Source organism: Polypterus senegalus, chromosome 8, assembly GCF_016835505.1.
Source record: "Polypterus senegalus isolate Bchr_013 chromosome 8, ASM1683550v1, whole genome shotgun sequence".
Taxonomy (NCBI): Eukaryota; Metazoa; Chordata; class Cladistia; order Polypteriformes; family Polypteridae; genus Polypterus; species Polypterus senegalus.
Window position 1 is genome coordinate 100,886,543 of NC_053161.1, and position 12,072 is coordinate 100,898,614.

A 12,072-nucleotide genomic window follows, 5' to 3' on the forward strand; every position below is an offset into this window, starting at 1 on the left:
TATCCTGCGTCCTCTCATTAAACTTGTATCCCGCATTACCTGTGGGCATGTGAAACGCCAGCGTAGCCTGTCTATGAACTTAATTTAAAGTTTAGGTTTACACCTTGCTTTCTTTCCGAGGTAGCAGCACTCATGAATATGGTAGTATATGTCACTCGCTCGCTTCTTATTGTTTCGCTGCCTTCTCAATTATATAATGCATGTTTTCTTAAGCGCTTTTTGGAGGTCTTCCTGGTTTTCTACGCACTGCGTTGACAGTCAGTTCACGTGATTACGTGGGAGGCGTGATGATGTCACACGAAACTCCGCCCCCCACGTCATTGCAGCTCAACTCCATTACAGTTAATGGAGAAAAATACCTTCCAGTTATGACCATTAGGCGTAGAATTTCGAAATGAAACCTGCCCAACTTTTGTAAGTAAGCTGTAAGGAATGAGCCTGCCAAATTTCAGCCTTCTACCTACACGGGAAGTTGGAGAATTAGTGATGAGTCAGTGAGTGAGTGAGTGAGTGAGGGCTTTGCCTTTTATTAGTATAGATTTAGATAGGAATATAAGTAACAAGCTGGTTAAGTTTGCAGATAATACCAAGATAGGTGGATTGGCAAATAATTTGGAATCTATTAAATCATTACAGAAGGAACTGGACAGCATATATGCTTGGGCAGATTTGTGGCAGTTGAAATTTAATGTCAGTAAATGTAAAGTATTACACATAAAGAAGTAAAATGTTAGGTTTAAATATACATTGGGAGGTCTGAAAATTGAGAATTCACCTTATGAGAAGGATCTAGGAGTCGTAGTAGACTCTCTGCTGTCAACTTCCTGACAGTGTTCAGAAACCATGAACAAGGCAATCAGAATATTAGGTACATAGCACCTTGTGTGGAGTACAAGTCCAAGGAGGTTATGCTCAAGCTTTATAATGTACTGATGAGACCTCATCTGGAGTACTGTGTGCAGTTTTGGTGTCCAGGCTACAAAAAGAACATAGAGTGCAAGAAAAGGTCCAGAGAAGAGCAACTTGGCTAATTCCAGGGCTACAGGGGATGAATTATGAAGAAAGATTAAAAGAGCTAAGCCTTTTCATTTTAAGCAAAAGAAGATTAAGAGGTGTCGTGACTGAAGTGTTGAAAATTATGTAGGGAATTAGCAAAGTGAATTGAGACTGTTATTTTATAAAGAGTTCATCAAGAACATGGGGACACAGCTGGAAACTTGTTAAAGGTAAATTTCGCACAAACATTAGGAAGTTTTTCTTTAGATTGAGAACCATAGGCTCTTGGAATTAGCTACCAAGTAGCGTGGTAGACAGTAAGACTCTAGAGACTTTCCAAACTCGACTTGATATTTTTTTAGAAGAATTAAGTGGTTAGGACTAGCAAGCTTTGTGGGGCTGAATGGCCTGTTCTTATCTAGATTGTTCTAATATGCAGGGTGGCGTAGTGGTTAAGGCTTTGGTCTTCAAATCCTGAGTGTTGTGGGTTCAAATTCCGCCAATGATACTGTGTGACACTGAGCAACACTTCCCCTGCCAGTGCTCCAATTGCAAAAAGAAAACAAATGTAACCAATTGTATATCAAAAAGTTGTAAGTCGCTTTGGAAAAAGGCATCAGCCATACAAATAAACTTGTAATTAAGAGAGGGAAGTGGGGAACTTTTCATTTTCTAGACGCTTAAAATGATATTGGTTGTAGTGCAGACAGTATGAAGTTGTTTACCTCAGCCTTATAACATAAGGTTGCTAGTTCATTTCTAACTTCTCACCTAATTTCTGACCTTGTCAGGTTAGACTCTGGCCCTAATGATCCTGAACCTGGATAAGTTAGTACAATAAATGCATGTATGGGTTAATGGATGAATACTCATAGTAATAAATACATCAGAAGTTAATACATGCGATTGTAAGAGTAAAAGTACAGTTTTTAAACATAGAGTAATGTACTGTAATCCCCATTCATCCTGCGGTCCATGTTAACTGACAGTAAATAATCCGGAACTAAAAAAATATATGAATGCTATACTGAGTAAATACATGTAAAATATTGCATAAACACAAAATAGTATGGAAAAATTTTGAGAGTACAGCATGCTGACAGATTCTCCATTCTCAATTTACTGTTTGCAACAGCAAAGTGCATTTTTTGGGGGTTTATAAACTTGTAGTTGAGTTTGAGCTAATACAAAGGGTGTTTTTTACTAAACATATGCAAATCTGTAGTCTGTCACAATGCCTTTTTTCTTAAAAGAGGAGTATACATCTTGTATAAGTTTTTTCTGTATACTATGCAAAAATCACTCTTTTATGTCTCATACTTACTTATTAAGCATTGAGGTGAAAGCCTTTTTTCACCTCATCTTTACCATTTATCTGGGCACAAACATAAACTGGCCTACCTATTCAGAAGACATCAGCACAGCCACACATAAGACGTGCTAATATCAGATTTAAATCTGGCAAAGCTGAATGAGAGTCTATATCTAGTTTGTTTTGTGCAGCAGCAGTGAAGCAATAGTGGAAGGGGGCGAACATGGTTTTCATTCATTAAATACTGAGGTTTCTGTAGCTTTGTATTTATTGCTTTTGTTTATCAGTTTCTTGTATATGGCATGAATGTATACAGTATTTGTTGTCAGGTGCATTATGCAAGAAATAAACAGAGAGGACGTACACAGTAATAAACCTTTTCTGCATGCCAGTGTATTTGTTTAATAAATAATAAGTAAACATTTGACATTGTAGTCACAGAACATAAATTCCTGCCCTTTTACCTGTGACAGTCACATGTGAATGCTACTGACCATCACGTTGTCCCAACATATGTAAATGAGTGGTTCCCTGCTAATTTGGGAATTTCCAAAGATGTATGAAATGAGCTGACGTAGTACTGGGCGGTATGACCAAAATTGTGTATCATGGTATACAGTAATCCCTCCTCGATTGCGGGGGTTGCGTTCCAGACCCCCCAAACGATAGGTGAAAATCCGCGAAGTAGAAACCATATGTTTGTATGGTTATTTTTATATATTTTAAGCCCTTATAAACTCTCCCACACTGTTTATAAATATTCCCTGCACAGTTATACAGCATTATACCCTTTGTATTCTCTTAGATATTAGGTAAGAGTCATTAAAATTATGTATGTAAACACACTGTTTATATACAGTAAACCCTAAATATTATTTTAAAGATATTGAGTGTCTCCAATATCACATATGTTACAGCCATTATGATAGACAGGCCACCAGCAATAAATACGTACAATGCAAGAAAAATTGTATACAGTAAATGTGTGTACAGTGACACTAAACGTACGTACATGTACTAAGTACTGTAAGTAGAAAATTAATTATGGTTACTTACCAACAATGACACGATGACTTGTCCGATAACGATGAGTTTAGTTTTACTGCACAACAAAGGAGAGCGTTACAGCTCTTCTAAAGGAGCCTCTTCAGGCAACTGTGTAGCACCGCCGTTATTCTTCTTCAATCCAAATCCCTAAAGCAGATTCCATCCAGACTACTGCCTTATTACATCCACTTACAACTCGTTTTGCACCCTGGTTAAAAGGACACTGCGGCCATAGATCTTATATTCCTTTCCTACTTCTTAAATAAAAAGAATCGTAGCCTCATTGATGCTGTAATGGCGTCCTACAGCGGTGTGGCTTTTCCCTTCCTTCAATAAATCCAAAATGTTTACCTTTTTGGCAATTGCTAACATCTTCAGTTGGCGCTTGGGCACAGACCCTGAAGCAGTAGCAGGAGCAGATCGTTTTGGAGCTTTAATGAAGGGCTTGACTATGCACAAAGATAAACACAAAAGAGCACAAACGTTTATACACAAAAGTCTTTACACAGCGAAACGCGTTGATGCTGAATGAGCGAGACGAGACTTCCTGGTTAACACTGCATTCAGTACACAGGAACTTAACTGCGTGCTCTGATTGGTTAGCTTCTCAGTCATCCGCCAATAGCGTCCCTTGTATGAAATCAGCTGGGCAAACCAACTGAGGAAGCATGTACAGGAAGTAAAAAGACCCATTGTCCGCAGAACCCGCGAAGCAGTGAAAAATCCATGTTATATATTTAGTTATGCTTACACATATAATCCGCGATAGAGTGAAGCCAAGAAAGTTGAAGCGTGATATAGTGAGGGATTACTGTATTTAAAAATTGTACTGGTTTCACGGTAATTTTTTCCCATGCATGAGTTAATCACATTTTCCACTGCAATTACTGCAGTAGCTGCGGTGGGCTGGCGCCCTGCCCGGGGTTTATTTCCTACCTTGTGCCCTGTGTTGGCTGGGTTTGGCTCCAGCATACCCCCGGATGGATTGATTACTGCAGTAGACTGGTTAAGAATAACCTATTCCATTGTCATGAGAATTGTACATTGTACAAAAAAACATTTTAATGTGCACACAAGTATTAATACAGGTTTGCATGGCCCCATAAAGTGATAGTTTCAAGGAGGGGGGCACTAATGAAGAGAAGGAATCACGTTGCATGACAGTTGCAGTCAAAATATAGAACCTTTTTATTGAACAAATTTTACAAACAACTTAAACTAAAATTTTGACAACATATTGTCAACCATCCAAAGAGGCATTTAGGATTAGTAAAATATCCAGAGATGCTTGTCAAAAATTGTATTGCACTGAACATGTCTCAGAAAAGGAATAAATAGTAAATATTTTTTGTAAACCAACTACACTTTCTGTTTATGTTAACAATCTCTGTCCACTGACATGTTAAAGTGACTTTTTAAACAACTTTACCATCATTAAACTGCATAATATTTAAACTAATAATAACAATAAAATAAATAATAGTGCAACTTCCAGTAATAATACTATTACTTCAAAACTTCAAGCTCAGGTACATTACACAGTATTCACCAAAGTAAAATAAAACAAGTGCAACTTTGTGACGACATCTTTACCAACTGAACCGTCATTAAGGCAAATTGAATTAATATGGACCTTGCTTCAAGCTAAGCTATATACATTAATAGTAAAACTGTAACTTGCATGGCTTCAAAAAAAAATATGGTCCGTTTTTAAATCCAGTTCGTCGTGTCCGTCTCCGTGGGCGCGATTGCATGACTGCAGGGAGTTGATGAGGTGATTGGGGTGAGTCGCACCCAATCGTTCTCAACTGCTTCATCGGCTTACTGTGGCATGTGAGTAAGGCGCTGCGCCCATGGAGACGTATGCTTATGGGCCGGTAGGATAGGAGGAAGGAAAAAAGAAAAGATAGAACATGAGGTTAAAGAAGTCACAAAAAAGTATTAAATCAGGACGAATAAATGAAAATGCAATAAAAAAAAGCTTGTATTGCATTATGAGTAACTATCACTTAGACCGAATCAGAGACTTTACTGAATAGATCTAAAATCACACAAATACATTCAAAAAGCAAACAGGCAAATTCACTTCAGATGTGAATAGTAAATTTCATTACTGCACACGATCGATTGCAGATGTGCCTTTGTGAATAGGCATAAACAAGAGAAGACTGAATAGGTAAATTTGTGCATGTTCCATACTGCTGAGCAACAGAAAGCTATCTTTGCTTTCTATTTTAATTTTTGCTGTGACTAAAAGTTTATTTAGAATTACTTGAAATGTAATCATCACAGGAACATAATCTTAGAAATACTATAAATTGAACTTGTTTTTGGAAAATACAGTCACTAAGTTGTGCTAAAAATATAACAGAAACTTAATTATTTGGCTATTGATTGACAGGAATCTGCTGGATAATCAAAATCTATAATTAAACATCTTGATTTATCTGCCTTAAATGTATGTCATTATACTAGTAGGAAGCATGGAAAACTCATAATGAAGAGAAATTCAGCCAGGTGTTAAAATTCAAGTATCTGTTTCTGTGGTTGTCTTTGTACCTGTTATTGCACATTTTATAGGGACAAAATAATAAACTTACTGCATTGTTAATCCAACAGTGTTAGCATCCCTTTGGAATCTGAAGATGTGGCAAAGTTTACTGTTTGTTCAATCTTATTTCAAAATAAAACATTTCAAATTCCATGTACAGGCAAGACCCTGTGTTATGTACGAGATAGGGACTGTAGGTTTGTTCTTAAGATGAATTTGTATGTAAGTCAGAACAGGTACATTACGTATATTAATTAATGCTATTTTTGACCGACTGTAACCAAGTGCTCTGCCAATGAATGATGGATTTTCACCTTTCTCTGACCTTTTTTATTATTTCTACTTTATTTTCCATGGTGATGGTTTTTCTCTTCTTTACTGTATTGCCAGCACTTGCATCAGATTTGTGTTTCAGAGACATTGTTGGATGAAGACCAAAAGTTAAAATGAGCTCTTCTGCACAGGCTATCATAGCAGGAAGGCACCCCTCATCAGCATGTCTGGTGTACTGACGAGAGACAACTTCCTGCTATGTACATAACAGTACAAGCAGGCTTGCTATTGAGAATGAATGGGGGCAGCAATGGGCGGTTCACAACCTGCCCACCACATAGTCATCTCCACTTGCATAAAGTATGCTGCCTGCAGCGTCCGCCCACCGAGAAGAACAGGGTGTGGGCAAAGGCAGGTAGTGAATTACCCACCACCACCCCCATTCAACAGGCAGCCACCCGAAGCACACTACAGTGCTGCCCTCCACCGCCCCATTCACCCTCAATAGCCTCCGTTCAGCCACAACCGGGTCACCGCTTGCAGCATCATCAGCCACCTACCGAGAATGAATGGGGCAGCTGTTCGAGGAACACTCTAATGCTGTGTGGTGGGTGGGCATTGAAACACCCTCCTCTGCCCCATCCAGCCTCCGTCCAGTCAGTAGCAGTAGCTTCAACGTATGGGAAACTACCAATGTACTATAAAAAAAAATGTATTCAAAGTTTTGTTTTTGTTTCCTTTACATGTTTAGCGTTGGCAGATTTTATATAATATAAAATGATGTGTATTTTTTAAATTACTAAAATTACATTTTAAATATGAATGTAATTTTAATTGTATATTAAATACAATATTATTTAACATTTTCTTTAAGTTTCAGTTTTCATGTAACGTATACTTAACATTTCTTTTACCTACACATCACTGAACTACATTAAGTGGAGTTGGTGATGGATGTTTATTCATTGCGCTTCGTCATGTTGAGCTTAATTATAATTATTTATTAATTTTTCTTGCTGGAAGCAAATTTTAGAAATACACTGGTTTCATTTAATTGACGTGTATGTTAAATTTCTGTGGTTGAGAATGATGTTAGTTATTGATCTTTCATATAATATTGTATATTACTAATTAAAAGATTTCCAAGTGTGTTTTCTCAAATTATAGGCTGCACTTTAGCTTAATATATTATAGACAGTATCTTTTAAAGATACATTTTAAACCCGGAATAGTGTGTTTTAAGGGACAGAGAGAGCTATATCATGAAAGTTAATTGTTTTGAGTTCCATCAATAAAAGGGTGGGTTCCTGCAAATGTATAACTATCCTGGCCATTCTGCTGAAACTACTGTACTGTGAATTATTTCTTTATTTTTTTTTAAATTAAACAAGTTAACAATTATTAAATGTGTGCATTATGCATAATCAGAGATGAACAAAAAAAAAAGTGATGCCTCCTTGGGTCCAATACTAGTGTGGAATTATTGTTATTTTCATTTAAAAGTTATGCCAGTTCATCAAATTAAAGGTGCACATAACTCTGTAAAATCACACTGGCATGTATTTCTTGAAATAACATGCTAAATGCTTTGGGTTTCCACACACTCCCATATCAGAGTATTCTTTCTATTATACTTTTCAAGTGACAGGAGCAAAATGGCAATAGTAGGAAAAAAGGTAAAGTGATTATCCACCGTTGGGCTCTGAGCAGATAAAAGTATGACTCTTCATTATATCTGCCAGGTTTTACTTCCTGTCAAAGTTTTTTTTTTTTATTGATATTTAATTTAGTTAGTTTTTTTTTTTTTTTTAGGGGCATCTCATAATTTAAAAGTTACATGTGATGTTAGCAGCTACTTGGTTGTTTTTACATGTTAAGCTCCATCTTTGTCAAAACATATGTTCCTATTTAAATGGTGTCAAACATTTCTACCTGGGTTTCCTCAACCTTCCCCATTTTTCCTTCCCTACCCCACAGCCAAGGATATTAGCTTAAACAGAGTTTTTAAATAGGTCTGGAATTAATGAGTATGGTTCTCATAAACTATTTTCAGAAAAATAATGAATGAATGTGCCTAATGATGTATTGTTAAGTCTACAAATTCATAATAACTCATCTAGCCACTATAAAAAATGTTTTAGCTATATAACTTGCTAGTATGTTCCACTTTTTTGAATGACCGTTTATATAACATAACATTTGAAGTTTCTACCTTAAATGTACTTGTCACTGGTCGAATAAATTCTATTATGTCAAATACACTCTAGTAAAATATAGCTTTTGAGAATATCATTGGTTAGTTCAAAATGGGCATTTTTTTAGGATAAGCTAATATTAGCCTGTTTTCATTGCTTCTACACATTGCCTAAATGATTAGAATGTTTCAGCAATATAAAATCCTCAGCTTGCTTCTTGTTAATTTGCTTTGCACATTGTGTATTTTTAAGTAATGTTCCATTTTGTTCGCTATTTGTTTGTTTCATTCTTATATATCTTTTGCCTATAGCAATGATGTTGCAAGAGCTGACCTGAAGAAGCTGCCGGCCCTCCCAACCCAAGCACTAAAGGAGCATCCCTCTCTTGCTTACTGGTTAGTGCCCATTTTTAGTTCTGAATTCTGCATTTTAACATTTTTGCTCATATACATTTCTTTTCCACTTTTGCGAGCTGGGTATGGTTATTGTTTGCCAGTAGATGCTAGTTACAAAACTGCTGTTAAATATCAAAGTCTTTAAATAATTTTAAATTTCAAAGTAGTAATATACAGCTGTAGATTACTTTTTCTGTTATTGTTTGAAGTAATAAAATATTACTTACATGTGCACTCTTAATGAGGATTTTTCTTAAACTGGACAGCTGGTTCTTCTGAATAAAAAAAGTTTTATCTTTTATTTTAAAGTTAACTAAACAGTAAAAACAAGAAAGGCAAATGAGCTTTGAATAACTAACTGAAAACGTAAACATAAAAGACAGTATTTTTCTTTTTGAAGAAAATCCAAATAATGTTTTTTTTTTTTTTGGTATACAAAATTACCACATGTAAACAAACTAATAAGGTCCATAACTGAAATCCAGTTTAACTCAATGAAAAGGAAATTCATTTTACAAGCATGCATACAAAGCCTCCACAGAATATTAATGTTATACAGTGATTTTTGCCCGGAGTTGCAATATTTTGGATCTTGAGAATATTTAATTAATTATAAAGTCATGACTTATTCATTGACAACAGTAAAGCACACTCTCCAACATTTCCATGTGGGGACTTTAGCCTATCATACACATATAGCAAATTTAATTCTTTATCAAAGAAATATTTCTTAAGAAAATGAAAGGACCAAGATGTGATTCTGAATATTGTCAAAATAGTAAGTAAATGTCTGGCAAGGGGAGTGCATGGGAGAGCATGAAATATTTGAAGATAGTTAATGTTTAGAAGATAATTGATTATGGCACATTTCATTAATCTAATGAAATATCCTACAGATGCAGGGGGTATATTTTCACTTTTAGTACAAAGACAAAAAAAAAAAACAAAAATAATTACATTTGTTTTAGTTAACATGTGAGAACCATCTGTTTTGTGATCTTTTATCTGTATTTAGTTTACCTTTAACATGACTGATGCTCAGAAATACAGATTATTATACTGATAATAAATCTGCAATTCACTGGTGATATTTCCAAGGCAATTAGTTAACATTTGTTTTATAATAGGAAATTTCTCAGAGTACTTAAACAGTTAACCATTAATAAGAATGCAATGCAAGATGATCCTAGCAGTGCAATGAATATGCTTAAGTGTAGACATAAACATTACAGTGATCTGCTGGGCACTACCAGGAAAGTGCTTGTCTGATTACCCAACAAAGTCTCATGATTTAGACAGAATGGCCTAGTTTAGTGCTGAAAATACTTTTTGGTTGTTAAAAACACAGATCATCTTATTACCTACTTATTTTTAGCTGTTTTTTCTTTAAAATCATGTCCAAATTACAGGCACAGGTACAAGTTTCGAAGAAAACAGTGTAGTAAGATGTCGGTCTCTCTCAAAATATCTACTGTCTGGAAAATTACAAATGCTGTAACAATTTGAAGATGACTCCACTAGAAGTTACTGCAGCAGGTGGTGGCAGCTGGATTTAAAATGTGTTTGGCATTTAAACCATGCCAGGCTATGCAACAAGCTTTGTTTGATTCTTGAGAGTTTTTCTAGCAGCTTTTTTGTTTGGAAGAGTTTTAAGAGGCACCCTGCACTTTGGAGTACTGAACCCTGTAATGATACAAGTATTATGATGAAAAGAATAAAGTTGTGCCCCTCACAACAAGGTTAGTTTGCCTGTGTTTGGAACAGTTCTGCTTTTAAGGTCTTACTGATTAGCAGAGACCCTTCTAATAAGGCCACTAACTGAGGTGTCTTATTTCCTTTGTTCTCTGAAACAATTCCACCCAGTTAAAGCTGCCTTATTCTGATCTTTTTTTTTCTAGAACACCTTTAGGGCTTTCAAGATATTAAATTAGCCTGAAATGCTTTCCTTTATAGTGAATGAAAGCTGCAAAGAGCATATTAGATGACCAGCAGGTTAGAATACCATGCATGAGCAAATAAATAAATACCATTGTGTCACTGTGGTTTGCTATTCCTTACCCCTGATAATTATTTGAATAATTTGTAGTTAGGATATAGCCCTGTGTTGGCTGGGATTGGCTCCAGCAGACCCCCGTGACCCTGTGTTAGGATATAGCGGGTTGGATAATGGATGGATAGATGGATGGATTTACTTATGCTGTTATATGCCCTATGAGAGAGAGGATTTAGTTTATTTTTTCAATACCTGTTTTATACTTTCTAAATATTTTTTACAACTTTTTAATGACTCTGTCATTTTATTTTTTTCATATTTAATATTAAAATCAGTGCTTTACTTTTCTGTAAATATATGTAGCGCATAATCATCTTTCTTGCCCCGAATGTGCAATATAGGCAGCACTTTTAGCAGCTTACAAATAGCCAAAGGTTCAGACTTCTCTTTTTTTTTCAGAATATTGGTGTTCCTTGAGAGCATAAATTTTCATTAATTAGCTTTTCTGAGATGTCAGGAAATTTTCATAATATTTGTTTTGTGTTACTACACTATTTTTATAATTAGCACTGATCTTGTTGACACAATGCATTTCCCCCATCTAATTTCAGCATTATTTGGTACAACTTGATCACTAAGCAGATCTCTGGTTTGTTATTAAACAAGTAATCTGTACAAAGAAATAACATCCTCCAAGATAATAGATATTTGTTGCTTGTGTATCATATTACAGGTTATTTTATTTGGTTTAGCTTGTTGATTTTGCCCTAAATCTTGACTTTATAGTCTGATCAAAGGCAGATGTTTTGTTAGATATTTAGTAATACCTATGGCACAGTGTTTAATATTGGTGCCTCTCAGCTCTCCTGACCTGGGTTCTAGCCCTGGTCTGTTCATTGTCTGTGTTGAGTTTGCTTGGAATTTCTTGCTACTTAGGCTTCCTCCCGCATCCTAATGACACATGAGCATTAGATTAATTGAAAAGTCTAAACAGTTAACATTTCAGAGCTGTGTAATGCAGTAGACTATAGTAGACACCATGATGATAATACAGTAATTAGATTTGAAAAATTAATGGATGATTGGTATATGCCATGTCTGAAAAACACAGCCTATGTACACAACCTATAAAATGTATTCACTCCCTTGTGTATTTAATGTATTAACTCCCTTTTCAGATTTTATTCTTGTACAACATTGACTCACAATGGATTTAATTTGGCTTTTTTGATGCTGATAACAAGCTACAGCACATCCAAAATTTTCCCCAGGTGCTTCACCAGTCATAGATTTTTGAGATAGTGGCAACG

At 35.6% G+C, this 12,072-nt stretch overlaps 1 protein-coding gene across 9 annotated transcripts in view; it reads left to right on the plus strand.

Annotated features, from left to right (window-relative positions):
• frmd4a (FERM domain containing 4A) overlaps positions 1 to 12,072 on the plus strand; it is a 612,278-nt gene that overhangs the window by 551,663 nt on the left and 48,543 nt on the right. For all 9 annotated transcript variants that reach the window (XM_039761499.1, XM_039761500.1, XM_039761497.1 and 6 more), the window contains exon 8: positions 8,686 to 8,769. In XM_039761499.1, coding sequence (XP_039617433.1) covers positions 8,686 to 8,769 — 84 coding nt within the window. The remainder of the gene's footprint in view (positions 1 to 8,685; positions 8,770 to 12,072) is intronic.